General features: G+C 37.1%; 1 protein-coding gene across 1 annotated transcript; it reads right to left on the reverse strand.

The window, feature by feature from the left end:
- Nucleotides 1-68: 68 nt before the first annotated feature.
- Nucleotides 69-27,972, reverse strand: LOC131164489 (developmentally-regulated G-protein 2). The gene is made up of 12 exons (XM_058121721.1): nucleotides 27,800-27,972; nucleotides 26,992-27,077; nucleotides 26,424-26,491; nucleotides 19,263-19,339; nucleotides 18,608-18,788; nucleotides 18,326-18,382; nucleotides 14,466-14,540; nucleotides 11,814-11,933; nucleotides 1,706-1,876; nucleotides 1,011-1,124; nucleotides 576-746; nucleotides 69-459 (listed from the first exon to the last, which is right to left on the reverse strand). Exons 2-12 carry the CDS (start codon nucleotides 27,059-27,061, stop codon nucleotides 364-366), a joined length of 1,200 nt encoding a protein of 399 aa, XP_057977704.1. The 5' UTR covers nucleotides 27,062-27,077; nucleotides 27,800-27,972; the 3' UTR covers nucleotides 69-363.

The raw sequence follows: 27,972 nt of genomic DNA on the forward strand, positions 1-27,972 counted from the left end.
TTCCACTAGAAAATATGCAAAAATCACATTTGATTCAATCTAGTAGTAAATGATTTGAAACCCTAGACTTTTAAAAACACTACTATTATTGATTCAAACAGTTGCTGATCAACCGAAAAGCTGTTATAGAAACCACCATTTGCCACATCGACTCCAACCTCACCAATAAACTATTTGAAACAACAGACCAAAAAGAGTGCTCCAGCACAGAATACTCACTACCTAGTAATCCTTCAAACAGACACAGGAAAAAACAGCTTTCTTATAATGTGGTGCATCACTATGCTCTCAACCATCGTTTTTTCTGTGCCACTTCATGGATAACCAATAAATTTGCAGGACAAAATCTGTCCATCCAGATAACTAGGTCTTCAAGGGAGCTTTCTTTTCTCTGTCAGATATTCGAGCAGGGGCTGTCGAATGTGATTTGAACCGACCTCTCCCTCCATCTTCCCTTTCCTGAAATAAGCATATTACAGAAATATAAAATCTTGCATTGTGGTAAATGCTTGTGCAGACTATTAATTGTGAAAAGTCACAGGAAATAGAAAGCATCTCAGAATCTCATGCCGCACCTTCTTCTTAACAATCTGAACTACATCCTCATCATGAAGATCCTGACCAAGGCCACAATGTTGTGGGTAGTGTCTCGCACTTGTGCCCCACACTAGAACGTACTTCACATCCTTCACCAAATTCCTGTGTATGTGGTTGCAAAAATCTTCCACTGTGCAGCCACCTCTATCCTAAAATAAGGAAAGTCACTCTGTTTTAATCATAATTTTTTTTTAAAAGAAAAGGGCAAGGAAATACTAACCATATGCAGAAATAAGTCCCAAAGTTTACATGACTAATGAGAGGATGGAAAGAAAAGATGGATGAAGATTGGAGGATTGGGTGCCCCCATGAGGGGGTTGGAAGCAGGAGGAAAAGGAGAAAAGAAACGGCCATGCATGAACATCTACCACAAAAATTATATATTGGGAATTACAGAGGGGTAAGTGACATACAACAGAAAGAACTATTGGATCCGAAAAATCAGGCTGCTGTCCTTGCGGCTTTGTATAAACTCTTACAAGCCCCATCTCCTCCCACATTTTTGCAAGTAATCTGTCCAAGTTCAACTGCTCAAAACAAAAAACAGCAATACAAAGTTAATAAATTATAAACAACCATCAAATGGAAAATCCATGTACAAATTAGCTAATTTTGCTTGAATGACACAAGCCTTCCAGATGCCATTTCAAAGCATGTTAACAAATTGTTTAGTATTGAACATAACATGAGGCTTAACAAAAGCAAAACTTTTAGGAAGTAATTTTTAAAAAAAATGCATGTCTGCGCACCAAAAGACACAGAAAAGGAAAAGATACGCTCATATTGCTCTGGTACTAAATACCATTATAAAGAAAACCAGACTTCACGTAAGCACATGAAACAAGAAATCATCTAACAAAACAATTTTATGCACATAAAAAGATTCCCAAAAAATATGTACCTCAAAAACAAGCCATAGCATGCAAATGACATTCAAGATTAAGACCATTTAGCCATAATTAACAAATTTCTGTGGGTAAACATTGTATAGGAACTATATTATGCAACTCTAGTGAGTGCCACTCAAGATAGACAAGCTAGATCAGTACATTTTGAATTAGTTCTCTCATTGAAAAAGTTGCATACTAAACAAGGCTTCAGAACTCGCCTTCAGATTGCAGCTAATGACCACAGAATTTGGCTGTCGAGCTAATTTGTCCACATCATCAATACCAATTACATCTATCTTGTTGTAGACATATATGCACTTCATATATTTACGGTTTCCCTCAATTACATCTATGAAATCATCCACCGTAGCATCTTCCCGAAATAACACCTGCAACAAAATTCACAATGAGGTGAGTGCTTTCATACTTTGGATAGAAGCTAACAAGCATTTGAGTTGCACGCAAATGTTAATCAAATTAAAATTGAATAATATACAACAACATTTGTAGAAAGGAATTACACTTGCAGACAAAGCATGCAAGGCTTCATCAAGATGGTCCTTCAGTATAACGCTGCTGCAAACAGTACATGATTGGAGAATTATACCATCTATGGATCAGCAGATTTAACACACTAAACACTGCTTGGTGTACAGAAAACCATATACCTGGTCTATGAGATTTTTTTACTCATACATGATTGGTACTAGTTATAGATACATTTTAATGGTATATTGGTATTGCTAATACTGCTCAAAAAACTATGCCAGAGAGATCAACCAAACCACTTTAGATCTAGGAATCCCATCATCTAGCCTCTACTGTGTGCTCAGTTTTTCCCTCACATTATAATTTCTACATACACATTCACTGTGCCTGTTGAGATTTTTAAATGAATGACTTAACACAATGATAGCTCTGTCCCTCTATTTATAATATATATCAAATTACATTCTAATGACCATAATACCCTTACTAACTCTCACTTATTAGCATAATAATACTAAAGGGAAAAAATAACCATAAACACCCCCCCCCCCTTTTCTCAAGCTGGAGCATGGATATCACATGCTCCTAGCTTGTTACAAATGAATTTAACATGATCACCCCCAAAAGCTTTGGTGAAAAAGTCAGTGAGTTGCATATCAGACTTCACATAAGTGGTGGTAATGAGCCTCTGCACAAGTTTCTCCTGAACGAAGTGGCAATCAACTTGAGCGCGTTTTGTTCACTCATGGAAGACTAGGTTGGAGGCAATATGAAGAGCAGATTAATTATCACGCATCAACTCCACAAACTAAGAATGTGGAAAGCCCATATCTTCCAACACATTTTTGGCTGGTTGGAGGCATTATGAAGAGTAGCTTGATTATCATACATCAACTCCATGACTGAGAATGTGGAAAGCCCAATTCTTCAAACATGTTTTTTTCGGCCAAACAAGCTCACATGTAGAGTGAGGCATGACCCTATACTTTGACTCAGCACTTGGCCTAGTCAGTAGTCACTACATTTTGTTTCTTACTCTTCCAAGAAACCAAATTACCACCAATAAATATACGGTACCCGTTTGTAGATCTTTAGTTTGAAGGTGATTCGACCCAATCTGCATCAGTATATCCCTGAATATAAGTGTGATCCTAAACTCAATATAAGAGGCCTCTCCCAGGGGCACCGTTGAGATATCTCAAGATGCAAATTACCACATCCCAATAACTTGTCCTTGAAGAATCTAAAAATTGACTCACAACACTTGTTGCGAAAGATATGTTTAGTTGAGTGACCTTGAGATAATTCAACTTTCCAACAATTCTCCGATATTGTCTAGGATTAGGCAATAAATCACCCATGTCCGACACGAACTTCTTGTTAGGATCCATGGGTGTATTAACCAATTTGGATTTCAACAGCCCAGTCTCATCCAAAAGATCAATAATATACTTCCTCTATAACAGAACAGTTTCCATACGAGATCTAGGTACTTCTAACAAGAAGTTCGTGTCTGACATGGGTGTATTAACCAATTTGGATTTCAACAGCCTGGTCTCATCCAAAAGATCAAGAATATACTTCCTCTGTAACAGTATTGTTTCCATACGAGATTTAGGTACTTCTATAACCAAGAAGTATTTCAATGGTCTCAAATTTTAGGTTTGAAACTTAGTCTATAAAAAATGTTTTAGGCGTTGAATACCATGATTATCATCACCTGTAATTACAATATCATCGCCATACACAATAAGAAGGATCCTACCCATTGCAGGACTATACCAATGATATCCCTTTGAGCGCACGAGTAGCTTAGAAAGACATTTTATAGCAAACAAAGGACGCACACCTAAATATACGAGGTAAAGAGAATAGAGGTGAATTAGGAAGAGACCGGAGTAGGGAATTTTATCACTAAGAATAGAGGACAGCATCTTGTTGATAAGATAGTAAGTAGTAAGTACAGCATCACTCCAAAACACTTTAGATACATGCATTCGATAAAGATACGAGTGATTTCAAGGATATGTCTATTTTTTCTCTCTGCAACCCCATTTTGTTAAGGAGTGTGGGCACAGGATGATTGACAAACAATATCAAACTGAGTCATATAAGTGGTGAATTAAGTACTGAAATACTCTTTAGCATCATCATTTTGAAGTATTCAAACTAGCAAACCAATTAAGTCTTTAATTCATAATAATAGGCACAAAATATATGAAATAACTCAGAACGATCTTTTATTAAATATAGTCAAATCATCCTCGAATAATCATCTACAAAGGTTCAAAGTATCAAAAAACCCAACTTGGACAACTAGGACCGCAAACATTAAAATGGACTAACATGAAAGGGCTTGCTGCTTGTTTATTGACTTAGGAAGCAAAAAAGACGCGATAATGCTTTCCCAACTAAGAAGACTCAAAATCAAGACTATACATAAAACTCAAATTAGGAACTAGATTTTTCAACTTTTCAAACAAAGGATAACCAAGGTGACAACGAGAAGTGTCATGGACTAGGATGAGAAATACTGGATGATAGACAAGCTATCGGGTTACCTGTTTAGGCAAGCGATGCAATGGAAAGAGAAGCTTACTATGACACTTGATATTGTTGAAACTTGAAATACTCTTCCTCTAACATAGATATAGTATGCTGATCCCCACTTCACCCATTGCATTGGCAACATTAAATATTTACCGTGGAAATCCCAACACTGCTCAATAATATGACCACCTCGTCCACAATAAGCGCACTTGCAAGGAGTGCCTCTACCTCGTTCATCTCTTCCACCATGACCACTTAAATGACCCTGATGACTTCTAGGGCTGCTTGGGTTAAAACACTAGAATCACAGTGCCTAGGATGTCCTCTCAGAGCTAGACACAAAAGCAAGAGAAATGCCCACTGGAGGAAGCACGAAAGACGCGAGAATAAACATCGGCAAATGATGGAAACTCTACAATACTAAGTATTTGGGACTGGCCTGCCTCAAACTCAGGCTTCAAACCTACTAAAACCCGAAGAATTGTCATCAACTCCCTCTACTTTTGCATTTCATGAACATTCACAATTATAGGTTGATGTTAAGCTCCTCATAAATATGCTTCATCTCTCCAAAATACTTTGTAACACCCCTATCTCCCTATTGTAATTGAATGTATTCCAAGGATAAACTATAGATACATGTAATGTTACTAGAGTACAAAAGCTTAGCATAATCCTAAATCTCATTGCATTCATCCAGATGCATGCACATCCACGCAATCTGGGGTTCCATCTAGTTCCACGAGAGGGAAACAATCAAAGCATCTTCCGAAATCCACACTTCTTTTCTCCTCTCATCAAAAGGACCAAATTGGAACAAGTGGTCAAATTTCCCTAATCCTGTTAAATAAAATCTAACAGCCTTAAACCACTGAACATAATTCTTTCCATACAAGTTTTCAATTGTTAACAGTGGCTGCGATGAAGGAAACATGTTTTTGGAACTCATAGACTCCATTCCAACACTCACAAACTAGACCATTGTCAAACAGGAGGAACAATCAAACTAACCGAGACAACCATGAACGAGGTTAACCACCGAAACAACCACAGAAAAGTCACCAACAAACTGATATAACACTGCCACAGCCTCACAAAATCAACTTATGAACACTGCAACTGCTCCAAGAGACTCACCAATGGCCTTTACTAACACTGAACAACAACTAACGGATTATCATGAGCGCATGGCTGAAAAAGATTGGATCATTGAGCAAAACACATGAAGGAACCATAACATGCTGGAAGGGGAAAAAAAGAAACAGGAAAAGGTGGCGCGAAACTCTCTCATGTGCCAGAGTGTGGGGTTGGGACTGTCAGCAGTCGGCCGGTGCATAAGGAGGTTTTTGGCGATGGGATTTTAGTTTGTAGGGTTCTGTTTCTGGCTATGTCGTTGGTTTTGTGAAATGTTGAAGGGTCGTAGTGGTTCTGAGAAAAGCAGCCATGTAAGGGTGTTTTCCAGTGATGAATAAGTTTGGTTTGGAGGGTAGGGTTAAGTTTGGATCTTACTCTTATACCATGTTGAGGTGTTTGGTTAAATGAATGACCTAAGACAACGATAGGTCTCTCCCTCTATTTATAAAACATATCACCTTTCTTATACCACGATTCAGACCAGCTTCATTTCTTACAGGATCAGACAACAACAATCCCACCTTATCCAACAGTTATCGAGCTTGTAAATCCTCCCCATTAAATCTCATCTACATAAAGGAATATGCATGATCTCATTCGTGCACTGCTGCTCTTTACCCAGTCTATCTTCCTCAAAATGGTAACCCCCCTCCTAACTTCCTCTGGAGACGGTGACACATATGATATATCGGCAAGTTAAATGATTCAGACACATACCCATATTGTTCTTGAAGTTCATCTAATAATAAAGTGTCATCATAGGCAAACTCATTGGCAGTATCAACCTCATCATCTGTGATCCAACTTATCTCTCCATTGCCTTTTCTCCTCACCTGTGGTATATTTTCATCTGTCCCCTTTTGAACATTTACACCCTCCTGCACTGCTATCTGAAGAGAATGAACCTTACAGCCCCTAGGCTTGTCAAAATGGTTTCCCCTATCTAGCCCAGAACATCAACTTGCCTTGAATGTCATTACCACAAACTTCCTGATCCTTCACAACCCTTCCCCCAACAATAGACACCAAAGGATGCTTGTTGGCCAATCTCTCATCATTTAGGAAGCACCGACACTTCTGGAAGCCTCACGTGTCAGTGCCCAACACGTGTAAGAAATTAATTGATTTATTTTTATATTTGGACACGACTGAGGCACTTCTTGATACGGCAAGGACACCTCCTGGACACTTCTTTCATTAAAATGTTGTTTTGCCTCCTTCAATTCTGTTAGCATAACTCCCAAAGAAAAGGTCCAGAGACTAAGAGTTAAGAGTTTCTTTGACATTGGAGTGGTTGGGCTTTGGATCCCTAGCATCATTGTGCCAGCCATATAGAACACTGCAGGACCTTCCAGGTCCCAGAGTTCCTCTCTCTCTAAAGCCATCTCCAGTTCGCCACTCTCTGTTATGCTTCTTCTTCTTCTACAATTTCTTCTTCTTCTTTCTTTTTTTTCCTAAAAAATAAATTTCTTGACATGCACATTGCTCACCATTAGCCATACCCTTGAGTGTGTTTTCTTTTTTTTTTTTTTTTTTTTTTTTTTTTTTTTTTTTTTTTTTTCAGTTTGACGAACAAGTTCTATTGTATAACTACAACCTAAGCTTTAAAATTATTATATATAATCATAAAATATCATTAGATAAATGAAGTACAGTAGTAACCATAGCAGGAAGCTTGTCACCCAGGGACGCCCTCTTAAATTTTTTTTTAGCAGATGCAGTGGCCATTACGCAACATTGGCGGTCCGTGATGGCCGCTACAGTGAATTTTCTTCCCATTGATTTGCAGTGTGTACCATTATTGGGACCCCAAAAAAACCATTACATAATGGCGTTTAGTAACAATGGCAGCTACTATTTGAAACCATGGCTAATCTGCAGGCTTTATATAACCCATCGCATGCAAGCCCAAAGCACATGTTTCCCATTGTCACCACTAGTAATGGCTCATAATCTTGAGTAAGACGTTGACTCAAGGTTTTGGGCCTAAATTTGGTTCCTCTAAGTTAAAAAGGAGGGTTTAGCTTTTTGAAAATATAGGGTTGTCTCTGGAGGGTAGACTCCTCAAAGCTCGTAAATGAGTGGAGGTTCGAGCCACCTATATAGGGCTGTTCTGCAACTGGAGCAGTGGTCAGCTACATCTCCATCACAAGTGAGGGTAATGTGTCTGGTTCGCCAGGTCCCAGAGTTCCCCCTCTCTTTAAAGCCATCACTTGTTCGCCATTCTCTGTTAAGCTTCTTCTTCTTCTTTCTTCTTCTACGATTTCTTCTTCTTTCCTTTTTTTTTCCTAAAAAAATAATTGCTTGACATGCACATTGCTCACCATTAGCCATACCCTTGAGTGTTTCTTTTGTTTTGTTTTGTTTTTTTTTTTTTTTAATTTTTAGACCAATATTCCATAATACAAATGTAGTTGATGATTGTATACGTGTAGTTTGTAAAAAATTGTGATTGATAATTTTTCATGAATTATGTTTATATTTCATTTAAACTTAAAACTACGACAATATTTGTCATCTAAAAGAAAAAACATGCCTAAATATATATATACACTTTTGAATTGTCGTATCGCTGTGTCAGTATCATGTTGTATCTGTGTCTCGTGTCCAGTATTGGTGCTTCTATGTTCATCATGGCAATAGTTCTCCCGCACCAAGGAGGCAGAAACATCAACTGAACTCACAGATTTGCCTGAACCGCTTTTGGTATTTACTGGAATCTACCTTCCAAGACCTGTGGGCATGTTACCCTCACTTGTGATGGAGATGTAGCTGACCTTGCTCCAGTTGTTGAACAGCCCTATATAGGTGGCTCGAACTTCTACTCATTTGCAAGCTTTGAGGAGTCTAACCTCCAGCAACAACCCTATATTTTCAAAGAGCTAAACCCTCCTTTTTAACTTAGAGGAACCAAATTTAGGCCCAAAACCTTGAGTCAACGTCTTACTCAAGACTATGGGCCATTACTAGTGGTGACAATGGAAAGCGTGTGCTTTGGACTTGCATGCGATCGGTTATATAAAGCCTGCCCATTAGCCATGGTTTCAAATAGTAGCTGCCACTGTTATTTAACGCCATTAGGTAATGGTTTTTTTGAGGTCCCAATAATGGTACACACTGCAAACCAATGGGAAGAAAATTTACTGTAGCAGCCATCACGGACCACCAATGTTGTGTAATGGCCACTGCATCTGCTAAAAAAAAAAAAAATTAAAAAGGTGTCCTCGAGCCACAGGGCTTCATGCTATGGTTACTACTGTACTTCATTTATTTAATGATAAATTTATGATTATATATAATAATTTTAAAGCTTAGGTTATAGTTATACAATAGAACTTGTTGGTCTTGGACTCAAAATTTATTAAATTTTTATCACTTCAACAAATAAAATAATAGAACTTCTTTAATTTTTTGTATTATTTGTACAACTTATGTGCCTAATAGACTAATGGAGTGTATAATACATTATGTTCTTATAACTAATTTATCACACATATAATTAATGAAAAAGTGAAAAAATAAATAATTTCTTTGTTAATAGTGGTTTAAAACAATTGTAAAGTTTATTTTAAAAAGGGTTGAGAGCTTAAAACATGCTAATAAACAAATATACATAAGTTTATGTGTGCTAGAAAAAAGTTCACGGCTGTTACTCATACTTCCTGTTATGTAACATCCACTACTCTTGCTGCCCCCTTGGGGTTGCTCAGGTGGTAAGGTTTGGACCTGGTCTACCGCATGGTCGAGGGTTTGAACCCACTGCCCCTGAGATCAGACTCAATTATTTAAGTGGAGAAGGGTAGAGGGGCAGGCCCATTATCACTTGGGTTTGATGCTGTTCTGGGGGTCCAATGTGGCTTGTTGGTGGCTGGAGTTTTTGCGTAATAAATAAATATAAAAGAAAAAAAGCATCCACTTCTTTTGCTTCCTGCTACACATTACCATTACGCTACGCTACCTGCTACCACAATTTAAAACCATGCCATCAGCTATAGCTTTTCACTTTAGTGCGCTGACCAAGGTGTGGCAGCAATCTGCTCATGTGATGGGGGCCCAGGTTGCAGGTCAAGTCACAATCAAACCATGGCGCTTGAACTGGTGTAGTATAAAGGATATCAGTAACACTCATTAGCTATAGCTTTTGGTGCTGCATGAAGCGCTGAGCCCTTCCAGTGGTATCATATTGAAGGTCATGAGTTTAATTCCTAGTGCCAACGGGTACTTGCTGGGGTGAATATTTTTGGCCAAGGTGTGGCAGCAGTCTGCCTGCTAGAGGCCTAAGGCGTGTGTCAAATCATCATTTGAACTGTTGCACTTGTGTTTGCTGTAGCATAAAGGGTTTGGGTAGCACTCTCATTATCAACTACAGCTTCTTGTGGGGAGGTGCTTGATCCTATGGTGTATAATTTTTGCTTAATTCAATTACCAGGTTTTAGACAATATGTCTCTTTATTGGCAGACTTTGGCACTGTTAATGGTTATTTTAGTCATTTAGTATTATTAGTGGGTTAGTTTTATGTTAACAAGTGAGAGTTATTAAGGGTATTATGGTCTTTAGAACGTATTAGGATGTAATCTCTTTAGTCTATATTTTTCTTCCTTTATGCATTTTATTATATTATAAAAATAAACAGAAGAAGAAGAAGAAGAAGAAAACTCAAAATTACTCAACAAGATAATTCTAAAAACACAGTTTTGAGATAGATCAAACTTTTTTTTAATGAATGAAAAGAAAGTACATATCAACAGCAAACCAAATAAGTACATTAGGAGAACAGGATTTCCTCCAGAGAGCAAAACAAAACAACCAGAAAATTACAACAGTGCAGCTTTCCAGCATTTTATTATCCAAATGTCATCTACCAACAAAGTATGTGAACTTTGCCTCAATACATATCATAAACTACACAATTAATGTTTTTTTTTTTTTAACCTTTTTAGCCTGGCAACCACACTCTTGATTGATTGCATTGAAATGTGCAAACTTGACCTATTAGTTCTAGCATATGCCCCTAATCCTCTTTGTATCTACATTTACATTATTATGCACATCATGACGAATCAAAGAAAGTAAGTTGTATCAAAGACCATTAGTGCAAAGTTTAGAAGCCATGTATGCAGGGAAATGAATATAAAACATTTTTCAGAGGAATGTTAAGAGTGCAAATGACTTCTAATGAAACCCAGCTGCTTTTTAAAAACAAAAAAAGAATGTATGACCAGAAGAAGAAGGATAGGCACATCCTGGAATTTTCTCCAGAGAGCACATCCTGGAATCCTGTTCTCTCAGAAGAACAAACCAAAACAACCAGGATTTCCTCCAGAGAGCACATCCTGGAATGTTGCTGCTACTTTTTGTCATCCAAATAGTAAGAGCCATAAGCAGCCATGAAGAATACAAGGGATAAGACAGTTGGGAAACTCTTATTGTGGACCAGATATTGTAATTTAGACCATATGGTCTATAAGTCAGAAAGAGTGATTTCAATTGAGGCTTTAGACAGCAGGAGGGGTAACCTAGAAAAACTTGGATTTTAACTTGACATGATCAAGGAGAATGACAGAAATGACTAAATACAAGATATAATATGGAATATCTGACTGCAGAAAAGAAAAGAGAAATGTTGTAAAAATGGGGAAGCACCAGTAAGGATGAAAAGGGAAATGTTGTAAAATAAGGCAAAAGACATTCACCTCCTCAAGGTTTGACAAAAAAGACAGCCCTGAGGTTTCAAAAATAACACAGACCTCTCCTGAGGTTTGCCAAAAAGACACAAATCTTCCCTCAAAAGACTCTTCTTTTTGCAAAATACAAGGGAAGGTTTGTGTTTTTTTGGCAAACCTCATGGGAGGTCTCTTGGAATTTGAAACCTTAGAGGAAGTCCCTCGGATTTTTGAAACTTTAGGGAAGGTCAGCATCTTTCTATCAAACCTCAGGGGAGGTCATGGTCTTTTTCCCTGTAAAATATGGTCACTGAATTAGAAGGTTTCCAGAGTCCTGACTATTTACCTCCTGTTGCACAATAAATACATAAAATGCTTTTCACCCAACATTCGTAATGGCTGATTATGTGAAATATTACAATTTATTTTTTCTTAAGTTCTAACGATTCTGTACAAAAAACTAAGTAATATAGGCTTGAAATAAAGTACCTCAGCATTGTGAATCTTGTACTCATGCAGAATTTGATAGCAAAGTTTCTCATCCACATGAGTTAAAGGAATAGTGCTGTTGAAAGAAATGCCCCCAGTCTTTTTCTTTTTGAAGTATATCTGTGATGCCAAAGGAAGAAAAATAATATAGCCAAAGTTAAACAAACAAAAGAATCCACAAATCCTCACATAGTTTAAAAGCAGGAATTCAATTTAGTAAATGTACTTGATCAGTGCCCAGCGAAAGCAAACTTACTTGTTATCAGGATACCACATAGTGAAGTTCAAGTTTGAAGACTTCTAAAAGCTAAACTAAGGGGCTTCTGATGGGAGAAAAAAATCCGACATTAAGTAACCCTTGAAGGTCTAGATCAAACAATCAAACACTTTTGTAAAACAATTTTGATGGAACTTCCGCAGGAAATTAAAACTCAATTCTCAAATGACTTGGTAAGAATGGCCCAAATAAGCTGCATAAAGGAGGCATTTTCCTCCTGATAAACCAAGCTAACAATTTATGAATTCAGGGGCCATTTTTTTTTTTTCTTTTTTTTTTTTTTTTCATAAACAAAGATTTTTATTAGAGAAAGAGAGGGAAAAAGAGAAAATCATCCTGAGTCCTGGTAAAACAGAAAAAAGAACAAACTAGAAAACTTGAGAACAAAAGTTACAAAACAGCTCTACTCCATCTCCACAAATATCTTTGACTAAGAATTGACCCGTATTTTTCACTTTAGTTTCCTTTAAGCAGACAATGTCACCTCTCCATTCTTTGATTAGAATCCTTTTATCTTTATCATTTAATCCCTCCTTATTCCAAGAAATGAGTTTCCTAAACATGATCTAGTAGTGCACGCATAATTGCTGCTTGCCTCCACCAAATCAGTGCACCCACCCAATTTATCATAATTTACTGAACATTCCAGGTGTTTGAGCTCCCTGTTTGTGTCTAGTTTCTTGTTACTGCCCATAGCTTTTTTTAGCAAAGTTGGGTCTAATCTCTTCTCTTATTCTCTATCTCTTCATTTTCATTTTCCTTAACACCCACTAGGAGACCTGCTCCTTAAAATGTGTGCTTTTTGGCTCTATTCCATTCAGCATTTCAAAGTGTAATGGTCCTAGCCCAACTCCAGGTTTGTCCTATAAAAGGCGTCTCCCTTAGTTGGAATCCAAACCCTCCTTATAAGCTCAAAATCTCTCTAGTACACATCCGATGTGAGATTCTAATAAGCTCTCCCGTCCAATCTCCAACGTCCTCGTCAGTGTGATTTCCCTAGTACACACCCGATGTGAACTCTCCCACCTGATTTATGATGTCCTCGTCAATGTGATTTCCTTAATTTACATCCGATATGAGACGGATCGTGACAGGGTCTCCTGTCCGATCTTTGACGTCTTTGTCAAAGTGGCTTACACCTCTGTGAAGGATCCACCCACATGATAGTACCCCCAGGGCAGATCCGCTCACATGATAGTACCTATAGGGTTGCTCTAATACCAAATGTAATGGTCTTGTACCCAACTCCAGTGAGGTATTTCCGCTTTGGCCTATTGGTCTCACGGGCTTGTCCTAAAAAAGGTGCTTCCCTTAGTTAGAACCCAAACCCTCCTCATAGGCCCAAGAACTCCCTAATACACATTCGATGTAAGATCGTGACACAAAGTTAGGGGTGTCCTGGTTATCAGCCAGACAGGGACTGGTTTGTAAGGCCTCCAAGTGGTTTGAAGGAGCTGGAATTAAGGATAAATCAGTGGCATCAGCCTGTGTAATTGGAGGCCCTGAATCTGGTTCCTTCTCCGCGTGGCTTAAAGTAGGCTAGATTACTACAGGGCTGTTTGGTATCACACTTGTATTATCTATTCATTGCAATACAATGAAGAGACATGGTGAGAACACGATTGTCTGCATTACTAGTTTTTTTTTCTTTTAATAGTTTCTGGATATTCATTTTTCAGTTATTGTGGCAACAACTGGAAACCAAATGCAGTTGTTGAGGGTTGGGGCATGATGCCACAGTACTTCAACATCCAAAATTCACTCTTGTGGATTAAATTGTTACATACACAGTTTTTTTTTTATGAAAATATTAGAATCAAATTGCCATGTGAATTTAAAACAAAATGAGAATGAAAATCGACAAATTTCTAAAATTTTGAAAAAAATAAATAATAGTCATCCAAAAAAACATTTTCATCAATTTTCAAATATCATATACAATAATAGGATTGTTCTTGAAGCACTAAAATAGGAGATCAAAAAATATTAAAAAATAAGTACAATAATTATAATTAATTTATATTTTTTATAATAATATATATGCTTTAATTCATACTATTTTGCATTCCGATTATTGTAAACATTTTTTATTTGTTATTTGATCCAAGGACAAAAAATGAACATGTATTCAATCAAGTTTCTAAAAGGATTCAGACTTTCAGTCTTGAAAATATTAACCAAACAGTTTATTCAGTTTTCAGTTTTCATTTTCATAATTTTTAACAATTGTACCAAATGGTCCTTACAGTAAATGAATAAACGTAGAAAACAGAAAATAGAGACAACAACAAAATAAAAATGGTATGACGTGAACTACATATGCAAATTTGGAAGCATGTTGAAATCTGCAGAAATTCTTAAAGGCAGAATCTTACCTGAGGTGGTCTCTTATTTAGACGCAAGCCCACAGCCTCCAGCTCTTTTGTCAATATCTGCCGATGTCCCTCACTCTGAAGTATTTTGCAGCTGGTTATGCTAAAAGCAAAACACATTGACAATACCATTTCCAGAAAAACTAATGATAGCAAAAAAATATAAAAAAAGACAATACAACTAATAGCTGACACAACATATGTTTGTGTCAACAAGAATGGAGAGTGTAGGATAATTTGGCATCAAATTCTTTTAGAATGATCATAACTCACAAAGATGTATGTTCACTTGTTTAATTAGCCTTAAATTTTCAATATTAGCATATTTCTAATTAAAAAGTCCAGTACTTTGGAGTAATTACTGTAGTGTTCCTGCTCACACTACTACAAGGATTTTTGTATGGCTGTAGTGCTGTATCATTTGTATTGCACAGTGCAAGTGAATAAATAAGAATTTTTCCTTTTTTTTTTTTAGTCCTCTCAAATTTCTTTGGTCTAGTGTTCAGTCTACAATTAAGATTAGTTCTCTAACCACTAGGAATCTCTACTATTAAGGTCTACTATTTGGTCATTTCTATCCAGTTAGAAGCCCATGTATATCACCCATAATAACCCACTCATGGGAGAGGATTTTAGAACCAACAGGATCTGAGCAAGTTTTATGAACCAATATAGATTGATCAAGGAAGGTGAGACGGTTGTGCAAGAAAAGATGATAGATCAGAGAGGTTAGGTTGATGCAAGATTGTATAGCAAGTCGCAAACTAAAAAATGTTCAGGTGGTCCAGACTATATATATGTACAAAACTGCCAAACATAAGTAACCACTAGTAAACCCTTCACATGAATATTTAGGAGGTTCAGAGGTAGCAATGCATCTGTTAAGAGCATCTTGAATCACTAGTAACCACCACTTTCCCTCAAAATATGTGAATTTTATACAGTCGATGCAGATAAAGATTGTGCTCATAACTCACCAGTCATTGCATACATGAAAATATAGCTGCATGAAAAAGATACTCTCCCATATCTTTGAGATCACTAGACATATGTAATAAGTATGCATGGGGAAGGAGGGAGGTGCACACATTCAGGTGAAGGGGACTCCTTTTATGGCTATCAGAAGAATGCAAGCCAATGCTGAAGTTTGAGTGTCTCAAGTCATCTTCAGTAACTGGTCAAATAGAACAGAACAATTTGCATCTGATTACATTGTAAAAGATAACATCAACCTTAAGTGCTTTGGTAACCGATAAGGTTCTCTGACTCTATCGCATAAAAGATGCAGGCTACATTGTTTTTTTATTCATCACATCCTAATTTATTTTACTGAGGGCATAAACGAAAATGAAAACAATAAAGAATACACCACACACACACAGAGGCACACAAACAAATAAACAGAGAGACAGAGTCTTGCATCAGAAGCATCTTGGACAAGGAATGCAAGATGCCCCAAAAATAAAGGTATTCAAAACTCGACTCTGAACTCTCCCTCGCATAATCTTGAATTCTCATGTGAGTCGAACTTCATAGGATAAAAATATCCTAATGATTCATTTGCTCCCAGATGAGATTGTGCCTTCTTGTTCACTATTATTAGTATTATTAAAAACGCCGTAATCATTAATAATAATAACAATAAAAATAACAATAATAATATATTATCACTATTTTTGTTTTCGTTATATGATTATTAACATAAAAAGTATTATTATAAAGTATTTATTATTAGTTCTCGTTCATGGTTTTAAAACCCGAACCGGTGATCGACCCAGTGAAGCCACCAGATCGGTTCAACCGGTCGAACCAGTGGCCGAACCAGGAATATTTTATATATATATATGTAATATGCGTGTGTGTGTGTGTGTACTACAAGAGATTTTAATAATTATTACTATTTGTTTGGATTAAGAACTTTATTTTGAAGAAAAAAATAAGCAGAAAATTCATTTTATCTTATTATTTTTTAATAAATATTTATTTAAAATTAAGAAAATAAATGTTAATAATGTACAAAATCAAAATTTTTTTAATTGATTTATTACACATTGTTTTCTTTTTTAATTTTCATGATTTAGTTTGAAAATTTAAAATTCTTCTATATATGGTGTTACTTTTATTAATAGTTTCAAGTTTCAAACAATGACTTTAAAGTAAAAATGATTTTATATTTTCGTAAGTTTTTTTTATTTTTTACATATATTTATATGTACATGAATATGTATATAAATATGTATGCTCATAAACTGAGAAATAAATTTGGCTCCCGTGGTAAGTGTCCCTGTGTGCATGAGGTCCTGGGTTCTATCCCAGGTGCCTCCTAATTTTCCTCTTTCTAATGTTTTATTGAAGTCCGGGTCAACCTAGTCAACTCACTGGGTTTGACCAAGTTAGCCCGAGTTTGACCAGGTTGATGCCAGTTCACTCCAAATCCGGTTTAATGCTTATGCCTAGACCGGTGAGTTGACTGGTTCTGTTCCAACCAAGTTGAACCAGCCAGTCTGGTTTTTAAAACTATGCTTTCATTATTATTTTTTATAATTAAAAAATCTATTAATTAAACATAATTACAATGAAGTGAGGATACAACATCTCCCAATAAAAAGCAGAGAAGAAAAAAGGAGAAAAAACTAACAAATTACAGCAAAGCTACTTTCCATTCCCTTTGAATGTCAAACAGCAAAAGACCCCCAAAAACCCCAAAAGAATGAGCCCAAAAAGAAGCAAGGAAAGGAACTTTCTCCCAAAGCAATCTTGGAGAAGTCTTTTGATCTTTAAAAACTCTAGCATTCCTTTCCAGCCAAAGTAACCACAAGATTGTAAAAATGGCATGGTCCCAAAATATCCTCTCTCTCCTTCTTCCTGAAACCCCAAAACTTAACTTTCAGAAAATCCTAATTTGTAGATGGAGCCACCAAATACTCACCAGAGTATGAAAACAAATTGTTTCACATGCATCTTGCTACCTTACAATGAATGAACAAATGACTAATAGTCTCATTAGACACAATGCACAGCATGCAAATATCTGGACTAAGGGCTTTGTAAGGCCTCCTTTTTTGTAGCAAATCATTTGTGTTGATCTTGTTAAGAATTAAGGTCCAAATGAAGGCCCAAATTTTAAAAGGAATTTTTGCTTTCCAAACAGCTTTATGTAAGAGGAAAGGGCTTGGATTTCTGGATTTTATGAAATTGGAAAAGAAAGACTTTGAAGAGGAAGACCCTGAAACGTCCTCAATCCAAAGCCTTGTATCCCCCGCGAATTTGGCATGAAAGAATCCAGCACAGCCAATAAAAGAGTTAACTCACCAACCTCTCTTTCATTGAGACTTCTAAAGAAATGAAAATTCAAAGAAAGCACCCCTCAAATGAATGAAATTGTTGCATTGTGAACAATGACAAGTCTAAATTATAACAATTAAATTATTTCAGTCGTTGTTTCTGTTATTGTTGTTGTTGTTGTGGTTAAATTATTATTATTGTTATATGCACACAATAAAAGATGCACATGAAATTATTAAGCTTACAAGTTTAGGGCTATTCAAGTAATCTTATTGCAATAACATTAGAATACCCATAGTATGGGGACACTATCATCTTATATTCCTAGGAACCCCAATGAGTGAGCCAAAAAAAAATAATCTCATGAGATAGTAATCATACTATCAAACATAAGGCACTGGGGAAAACATTTCTGGGAGTGTCTCAGATAACACAAGCGAGACACCCACTCCCCCACCCCCCAAAATATATAATATATACAAATAAATATATATATATATATATATATATAATAAACAAAATGTTGACTCATTTTTCACAATAGTATTAAAAACACTACAAATACAAAATTCACTCACTTTTGAAGCATCAAGAACCATCAACACAATGTCTGATGACTTGGCAACAGCAATAACCTGAAAGAAAAATGCCATATTTCACGTAAATACAGTACATAACTACATTGGGCAAAGCAGTGCATAACACAAGCATTCAAATATAATCTCCACTTTAATCGGGAAAATAAGTACAAGAAATTTGATCAAACATGGCTTCTAAAAGGCAAAACCATTAGAAAATTTATATATAAACAAGATATGACATAATATCAACGGAGAAAATAACTATTTACAGTATTTGACCTGTCTACCGCGTCCTTTGCCTTCAGAAGCACCCTCAATAATTCCAGGAAGATCGAGCAATTGAATTTTAGTATCATTGTAGTGTATGATTCCAGGTATACAGGTAAGAGTAGTAAACTCGTATGATGCAGCTTCTGAATGTGTTCCCGTTAACATAGTCAGAAGGGTAGACTTCCCCACACTGAAATTATTCATTTAAAAAAATATTGAGAAGGTAATGTTCAAGAGAGAAGGAAAAAAAAAATAAGAAAAGTATCTGTTTACAGCATCAACATCATTGTCCAGGCAGGGGCATTCAAAAATCAGATAATACAGAATTGGAAAAAATATTTTGGTTCTTACTTCATGTCTGATGAAAAAAAAAAAACATTTGGTGGCATGGGACTTGAGAATCCTACTGTGAAAACATCAACTAAAGAGAAGCCAACAAGTATTTTGGTTCTTACTTTGAGTCTGATAGAAAAAAAGCATTTGATGGCATGGGACTTGAGAAATATACTGTGAAAACATCAACTAAAGAGAAGCCAACAAGCATTTAAATTAACCAAACCATGTTGCCAAATTTCTGCTAATATTTCTTTTTTCTTTCAAGGTAAGCTTCTATTGTGATTGTCCTCGTATGATAGATACATATTAAGTTAAGAAGACAGCAAACCTGGGAAATCCTATTAGTGCAACACGTCCATGGCCATATTTTGTAACTTCAAAACCCTCTCCACCTCCACTAGAACCCTAAATTAAAAATCCAATGTTTGAATATGCATATGCATGCATAGGCAAGCAAAGGCAGAGTAGCATATTAGAAAAGAAATAATGGAAAGATAAAATAATAAAATTGGAAAACCATTAGAGACAAACAAGTAACAAAACCAACAAAAACAACTAAGGTGGCCATGCTGGTTGCTGGATTATTATATTAACTCATTTATCAGCACCTGATGAAATTTCCAAATACAAAAATCACAAAGGTTTTCTTTGTATATTAGATTCTCAAGTCTCTACTGATGCCAACATTAGACTGCTCGACACATGTAGCTAAGTGACACAAAAACTCACGTACATATCATGAGTTACTTCTAAAAATACATGATCATGAAATTGAACGAATCACAGGTACTGGTTAGTGTTATGCCACTGCACCGGAAATCATTCAATCATGAGATCCTTTTTTTTATATAGAAAAAGAAATTCATTAGAAAGAGAAAGAATGCACAATCACGAGAGAAGACATTTCCTTAACGACATCTGGAATCCCAAGAAAAAATTAAAAAAAAAAAAAGAACACAACAAGTAAAATACAGCAAAAGAAAATAAGCCCGCCCTAAGAAGAGAATGCCAGTCACCCTGAACATCAGAAATACACATCCCCTTGAAATTTCCATTGCCCACACACCATAAAGAAGTCATAAAGAGTTACCACAACGACCAATATGGTAACTTCCCTGAAAACATATGCAAGTTACATTCCTTCCACAAGCCCCAAAACACTGCAAATAAAGCTCAATTCTGTAATGCAATTCCTTCTTCCTTCCAAACCCCACAAAAGATATTGCCAAGAACTCCTCCACTGCTCTAGGACAAACCCAGCTTTCTCCAAAATAATTGAATAGCTTGTTAACATTCCATGTAAAATTGCAATGCGAGAAAAGATGTGAAACAGATTCTGAATAATCAAAACAAAGCATACAATATCAGGAGAGATATCCTTTAAAGGTCTCCTCATCTGCAGCAAGTCATTAGTATTCATTCTATTAAGCACAACCAACCAAAGAAATGCTTTGTGTTTTGTGGGGATTTTGACCTTCCAGATAACTTTGTAGAATGGAAAGGAGAAATTGTACCTGTCAAGAATTCACAGAATGATTTACAAGAATAAACACCCGAAGAATCCAACAACTAAGATCATCTATCATCTTCGGAAGATACCCTAAAACTATTCAACATACCCAACAAAGAAGATAACCCAATAGTTTCCCTATCATTCAAGGCTCACCTAAAGTGAAAATCCCAATAAGGTAAAGGACCACCTAGGTCTACAAAAAAAGAAGAAATGGGATCATTTTGCCCTGAGCTCAAGCGAAATAGGGGAGGAAAAGATGTGGATGGAACAACATTCCCCATCCAAGTCTTTCCAAAAATGGAAATTACAGCTCTTAGCCAAAACAATTTTGGTATGGAGAATAAAAAGAGGGTAAATGTGGGAAATAGCTTTCCATGGGCTTTCTGAAGAACATCTAGACAAATTAGTATCACAGGCATTCCCATCAAGTCAAAATTTACTTTTGATAACTTTATGCCACAAGAAAGAAACCTCTAACGGGAACTTCCACAGCCATTTAGCTAGAGAAGTCGTGTTCTTAGACACCAAATTTCCAAGACCCAAACCACCCTCCATCCTAGTCCTACAAACCACCTCCCAACTCACCAAATGATCCCTAAAACCCCCCACCCTTGACCAAAGAAAATATCTCATAATTCTCTCAATCTTACTAGCAACTCCCACTGGATAATAAAAATAGAAAGAAAATCCAACGAAATACTAGAAAGACAAGCTTGAATTAGAGTAATCCTCCCTCCCAAAGATAAAAAGGGCACCTTCCACCCATCTTAATGCTTGGACACCCTCTCCACCACCGAATCCCAAAAACTAGCTGATCTAGGATTACCCCCCAAAGGAACCCCTTGATTGGACAACAGCCACTCAGCACACCCAACTTCCAAAGCTAATTCCCTAACACTCTCTACAGACACGTTAATAGCCACAATACCACTCTTTCCCGACTCATCTTAAGCCCCAAGACCCTTTCAAAAATTTGAAGAAGCCCCAATATATTTAGGAAAGAAGGCTTATGATCCTCCAGGAAAAAATATAGTATCATCTGCATATTGAAGGTGTGACACCAAGATCTCCTCCCTACCCACTTTTAGACCTTTCACTAAACCTCTATCCATCACCCTATCAACCATCCTACTCAAAGCATCAGCCACTAACACAAACAAAAACATAGAATGGAGATCCCCTTGTCTAATCCCATGGCCCTAAACCAAGAGTTAGGATCACCATTCACTCTCACCACAAAATTCACATTAGATATACAACCTTTCATCCATCTACATCATCTCTCTCCAAGCCCCTTCCTCACAAAAATCTTATCCATAAATTTCCAGCTCACTCTATCGTAATTTTTTTCCAAAATCCAACTTAAAAACAAGCCCTTTGTTTTCCTCCTCCTAATATCCTCAACAGCTTCATTCGTAACCTATCTTCCCCTTACGAATGCACTCTGGGCTTTAAAATAGTCTAATCAAGCACCACACTTAATCTATTAGCTAGCACTTTAGTGATGATTTTATAAACACTATAAACTAGGCTAATCAGTCTATAATCAAAATTTTCATAGACTAACTTTTCTCTGGCACTAGACAGATGAAAGTAGAATTAACTTACTTAAAACCCCATTCCAATAAAATTCATTGGAAACCTTCATAAGGTGTTCTTCACGACTGCCCAACAACCTTTTGAAAGACATATGAAGTTGTAGGTCTCAGCTAAAAGCACCTGTATAAGACACCCCACATACAACTCTATTGTACATAAGGGTCCACTCATATTTCAATAGCCACCTCAAACTTCCACTCTCCTTAGTTTGAATACAACACCCTGCACAGCTCACATATCAACACTTCCATGTCCTTGACCAAGAAAGACGACAGTGTAAACACCATCAATACCACTCTCAACAAACACACGCAGCCCTCCCTTGACCTGTCATTTGGGAAGTGCAAATCTATTCCCTTTAAGGTGGAAATTGAATTCCATTTGTTGTAACACGACACCTAACAACTCCCCCATCCCTTGGTATAGGCTATAGGCAGAGAAAAATAACCTTTATTCTTCTTTGAATACTAATGAACTCATTCATAGTTGAAAAACCCTCTCACGATGCTCCCCCCATTGTTCCCCCTCACAGACCCCTCCTCCGTAGTTCACAATGTTGGGCTCCTCCATCCTTAAACCTGAAGACCCCTGTTCTTCTTCCCCTCACCCCCCTCCCCTCTTTCCCTTGCCTTCTCCTTCTCTCTATGTTGGAACCCCAAACCCTTTGTGAATTCAAAACCCACCACGATACCTTTACCCTGTGCAACTCTGGCTTTCAATCCCTACGACTATAGGGCCTCCCCCACCCTCACCCTCTACCTTTCCCATGGCAAGTGCAAAGCTCTCAATGTGGATTGAGAGGAAAACCTCTAAATTGGCCATCGAAGTGGGGGAACTGACATCTTGAGACTCACATAATTTCAAAATGGTTGTCGGGCTTCTATCTTCCTAGATTTGGAGGAGCTTTCTTGGTTCCTTCAAGCCTAGACTTCACTAATATGAATGTCTTCATTGATATCCCTCTCATTGGTGGTGCTTTTGCTTGGTCCAACCCTAGGCACCCACCTTCCTTCTCAAGAATTGAGAGATTCCTCATCTCAATGCATTGGGATACTCACTTTCCCAAAACCACTTAGGAGCTCCAACATAGGCTCATGTCAGATCATTTCCTTATCATCACTGACACAGGTGGAATCAAATGGGGACCAACCCCATTTCGCTTTGAAAAATATATGGTTAAAGCACAAAGGCTTCAAGGACCTCATTAAGATGTAGTGGTCCATGTTGCACATTGAGGGGAAAGCCAACTTTGTGCTAGCTTCAAAATTGAAGGGATTGAAAGAGAAGCTCAAATTGTAAAATAAAAGCACTTTTGGGAACATTCAGGAAAAAAAAAAAACCATTATTCTTAACGGCATCAAGAGCCTTGATGAGCAAGAGCTAAGACAAGGGCTTAGTTCCAATGAAAAGGCCAAAAGAGTTTCATTGAAGAAGGAGCTAACCGAGGCTGTTCGCCTTAAAGAGATTTCCTAGAGGCAAAAATCTAGAGCCTGGCTCAAGGAAGGAGATTAGAATACCATATTTTTCCAACAAACTCTGAATGCCCATCACAAATTGAACACCATTTCCAACATTGAAATAGAACACCTAAACTAAGGAGGAGGACATCAAAAGAGGAATCTACAACTTTCATAAAGCTCTTTACATTGAATCTGAAAGCTGGAGACTTGTAGTACGATTTTAAGTCTATCAACTCCACCATCGTGAAGCAGCTTCAGAGATCTTTTGAGGAAGCTAAAATCCTCCAAGCCATTGGAGATTCAAATGGAGACAAAGTGCCAGGGCCATATGGGTTCTCCTCATCATTATTCCAGTCAAATAGACAAGCTTAAGCATAAATTTATTAAAATTTTTTAGGGATTCTTTAAATTGGGTAGATTTGTGAGCAACATCAATGCCACTTTCCTTATCTTGATCTCAAAGAAACCCGAGGCAACCAACATCAAGGACTTTCGTCCGATTAGCTTGATGGGAAGTATCTATAAGATTCTTGCTAAAGTCCTTGGTACGAGGCTTAAAAAAGTCACTCTAGATGTCATTGGGCAATATCAACATGCATTTGTGGCAGGAATACAAATCATGGATGCAGCCCTCATAGGTAATGAGGTAGTGGATACTTGCCAGAGGGAAAAGAAAAATGGGTGGTGTGCAAACTTGACATGGAGAAAGCTTTTGATCACATCAACTAAAACTTCCTTCTCTATACTCTCAATAAAATGAGTTTTGGGAAACGTTGTTGTAATTGGATCGCTCATTGCATCAACACGCCAAGCTTCTCAATGTTAATCAACGGGCAGACCATTGATTTCTTCGGCTGCTCCAGAGGTTTGAGACAAGGGCACCCTCTCTCCCCCTTTTTTGTTCATCGTGGTGATGGAGGTGTTGAGCCTCATGTTGATAAAAGCTACCAGATAAGGGCTGCTCAAAGGCCTTAGAGCTAGCAGGCACAATAGGTCCATGGAGGTCACACACCTCTTGTTTGTAGATGACACCATTATTTTTTGTGAGAATGACCCTCTTCACATTCTAAATTTGAGACGTATCTTGGCAGGATTTGAGGTGGTTTTGGGTTTGAAAGTTAAACTTGGAAAAAGCGAAATCATTTTGAATGGAGAAAATGTAGATGGGCCTCTCCTTGCTGGTCTTCTAGGCTCCAAAATGGGTACTTTCCTTGTTAACTACCTTTGGCTACCTCTTGGCACCAAATTCAAAGATAAAGGAGTCTAGGATCCCATCATTGACAAAGACGAATTTCTTATCATGGCAAACCCACTCTCATTAAAAGCACCTTGCCAAATCTCCCTGTTTATTTCACGTCTCTTCTTCCCCTTCTGACTTAGTTGCCAAGAGACTCGAAGGAATTCAAAGGAGATTTCTTTGGGGGAGCTTCGAGGTGGAATTCAAATTTCACCTTGTCAAATGCAGCATGGTGAAACAACCCTTTCATTTAGGAGGCTTGGGTTTGAAGTCCCTCCACATTTTCAATAAATCCCTGTTGGGGAAATGGATATGGAGATTCATGATTGAAAGAGACCACCTTTGGCTAGGAGTCATTCTTGTGAAATATAGGCTTGAACATAACAATTGGAACTCCCAGTCTAACAGAGGATCACAGGGTGTAAAGGTGTAGAATTTCATTAAGAAAGGTTGGAATGATTTCGTTTCTTGTATCAGACTTCAAGTGGGGAGTGGGGATAACATTTATTTTTTGGCATGACTCATGACGCAATCAAGAAGCTCTTAGTGTCTTATTTCTAGCCATTTACAACTTGGCAAGTGATAAAGATGCCTGCATCAATCAACAACTTCAAACCTCAAATCAAGGGCTCTTTGGAACATCCCCTTCATTTGAAATGTGGAAGATTGAGAACTCAACCAGCTCACAAACTTTTACAACTTACAGCACCATAATAGCACTGATCTTCCTATTTGGGCCTTTGATGAGAATGGGGACTTCACTGTTAGATCCTTCTACAAGAAGCTCTTCCCTGTGGAGTTAAACAATTTTAATTTCCCTTGGACTCAGATTTGCAAGGCAGCAGCCCCAACAAAAGTTGCCTTCCTTGTATGAGAGGCAACCAATGGTAAGATTTTGCCCATGGATAACTTGCAAAGAAGGGGTCTGTCAATCACCAACAGATGTCCCCCTTTGCATGGCTAATGTAGAATCTGTTGAGCACATCCTCCTTCACTGCACTCGGACAAGAAAATTCTAGAATATAGCGCTAACTTTGATGAGACAAAGGTGGGTTATCATTAAATCTATGGGAAGGGAACTCTAGGCTTGGAAAGGGATTCATGCAAAAAAAATAAGAGAAAGGCTATGTCCCTCATTCCGTTTGCAGAGTGTTTAAAATTCAATCTCAGAAATCCAAAAAAGCAAAGAAGACTGGTTTACTGCAGTCAATAGCTGGCATAGTGGGACTACTGTTAAGATTATGATGTAATTTTTTACTTGTGTGACACCCTTCAGGGTGCTTGACTTACTGTACCATGGGCTAGCATCCCCTTGATGCTTCTTCAATAAAGTTCCCTTTCCTTACCAAACAAAAAAAAAATGAAACCATTCATCATTATTATTATTAAAAATAAAAAATAAAAAATAAAAACCTACACCATGATTTCTGAAGCAGGAATCTGGATCTTGCAAAAGTGGTAAAAGAGCAATAGTAGCAATACACAGACAAGTTACTCAAGATAGAATAATTACTTGATGAACAAAAACTTTTTTCCCCTAAAAACAAAAGCATTAATTATTTAAGCACATTAAAGAAAGATTTGATGATTTTAGAACATGGCCATCTAGAAAATTATTCAAAATTAACCCCCGTATATGCATCTATAGATGAAACATGGAGAAAGTGAAAGAAATCATACTTTTGGAGGCTCCAATAATTGTGTCCTTAGTTTTGCAATCTTTGCCTTGAGTTGACCAAGGTGATACTCTGCATTCAATCAAAATAAGTGAGTCTCCAAGTTCCCTAGGGGTTTATCTACAATATGTATGAAAGACTACAGAAATCTGATAACAACGTATAAATATGACACATAAGTGCAACAAGAATTCAGCTGCAAGAAACTTCAAACAATATCATTGTTCAATCAATCACCTAGGAAATATTAAGTATTTAATTCTCAAACATTCAATAACTAAAAAGAATACCAATGTCTCTAATAATATAAAGATGCACAGGCACATGCAGACTATATGTAAACACACAAACAAGCAGATGCACACACAGTGGTAAAAAAAACACAGCAACTATCTTCATTTGATCAATCACTCAATAAATATTAATAAAACAGCATTCAAAACAATTTTGCAGTACCTCTAATGACATACTAGCCTGCACATGCGAAATAATAAAAAATCATTCTGACTAACAATATTTTTAAAATATTACTGGTGATGTATAATGGAAAAAGGAAAAGGAAAAAAGAAAACCTGTGGCTTTATTTTTCTGAGTCCGAGCCATCTCGGCTTCAATTTCTTTAATCCTCTCTATAATCCCCATTTTTCGTGTATATCAGCTGCTTCCATGTAAAAAGGGGCAAAAATTAGGTTTCATGAACTGCAAATGTTGCTATTTGGAAGATCAACTAAGTCATATACCCAGATAATAGACGCAGCACAAAACTAAATATTGCAGGGAAAAAAATTCTCAAAAACACAAAAACAAAAACAAAATATAGGCATTAAGGAAGAACCAAAAAGATCAAGCGGACGTCCATCACTCAACAAAGTAACGAACTTATTTTAAAGACATAGGATATCATAAAATCATAGACTTCACTGACCCTGTCAATTTGTAATAAGATCATAAACACTCATTACTCCAAATAATGCATATCCAGCGCATGTATAATTTCACAAACATAAAGTTTTTCACAAGCAGAATGCAAACCCTGGCAATAAGCTAATCAATGCTTTATAAAATATATTGCATCTCTCAATTCTTTCTTGAACCGGTTAATTTAATAATCAGCCAATCATGTAGCAAGTCAAGAAGAGACATTGGTATAATTAGGTAGGAAATCGAGACAGTGACCAACAGAAACAGGATTAGGTGGCTCTAAAGACCATAGAAAGATCAGCTCAAAAATCTAACGCCAAGGAAGGTACTTCACATTTATTGCACAATCAATTGACTCCACAGTCATCCAGCTCTGAATTAACCTAAATTTCTAAGATACCCGTCCACATAAAGCATTGGCGAGACAAGAACCTCAGAGAGCATTCGTCGATTACTCACCGTACCAGAGTCGCCGGCTCTAGCAGATGAGAGAGGGGGAGTCGATGGATTGGGAGAGAGGCAGAGGGAAACGAATAGGGCTTGCCGATTACCTGTGACAGTACCCCCACCTTCAGGACTTCTGGTTCGGACAACTCTGCTACACGACTGTATGCTTTTCAAGCTTAAATTTT

Source organism: Malania oleifera, chromosome 9, assembly GCF_029873635.1.
Source record: "Malania oleifera isolate guangnan ecotype guangnan chromosome 9, ASM2987363v1, whole genome shotgun sequence".
NCBI classification, from domain to species: domain Eukaryota; kingdom Viridiplantae; phylum Streptophyta; class Magnoliopsida; order Santalales; family Ximeniaceae; genus Malania; species Malania oleifera.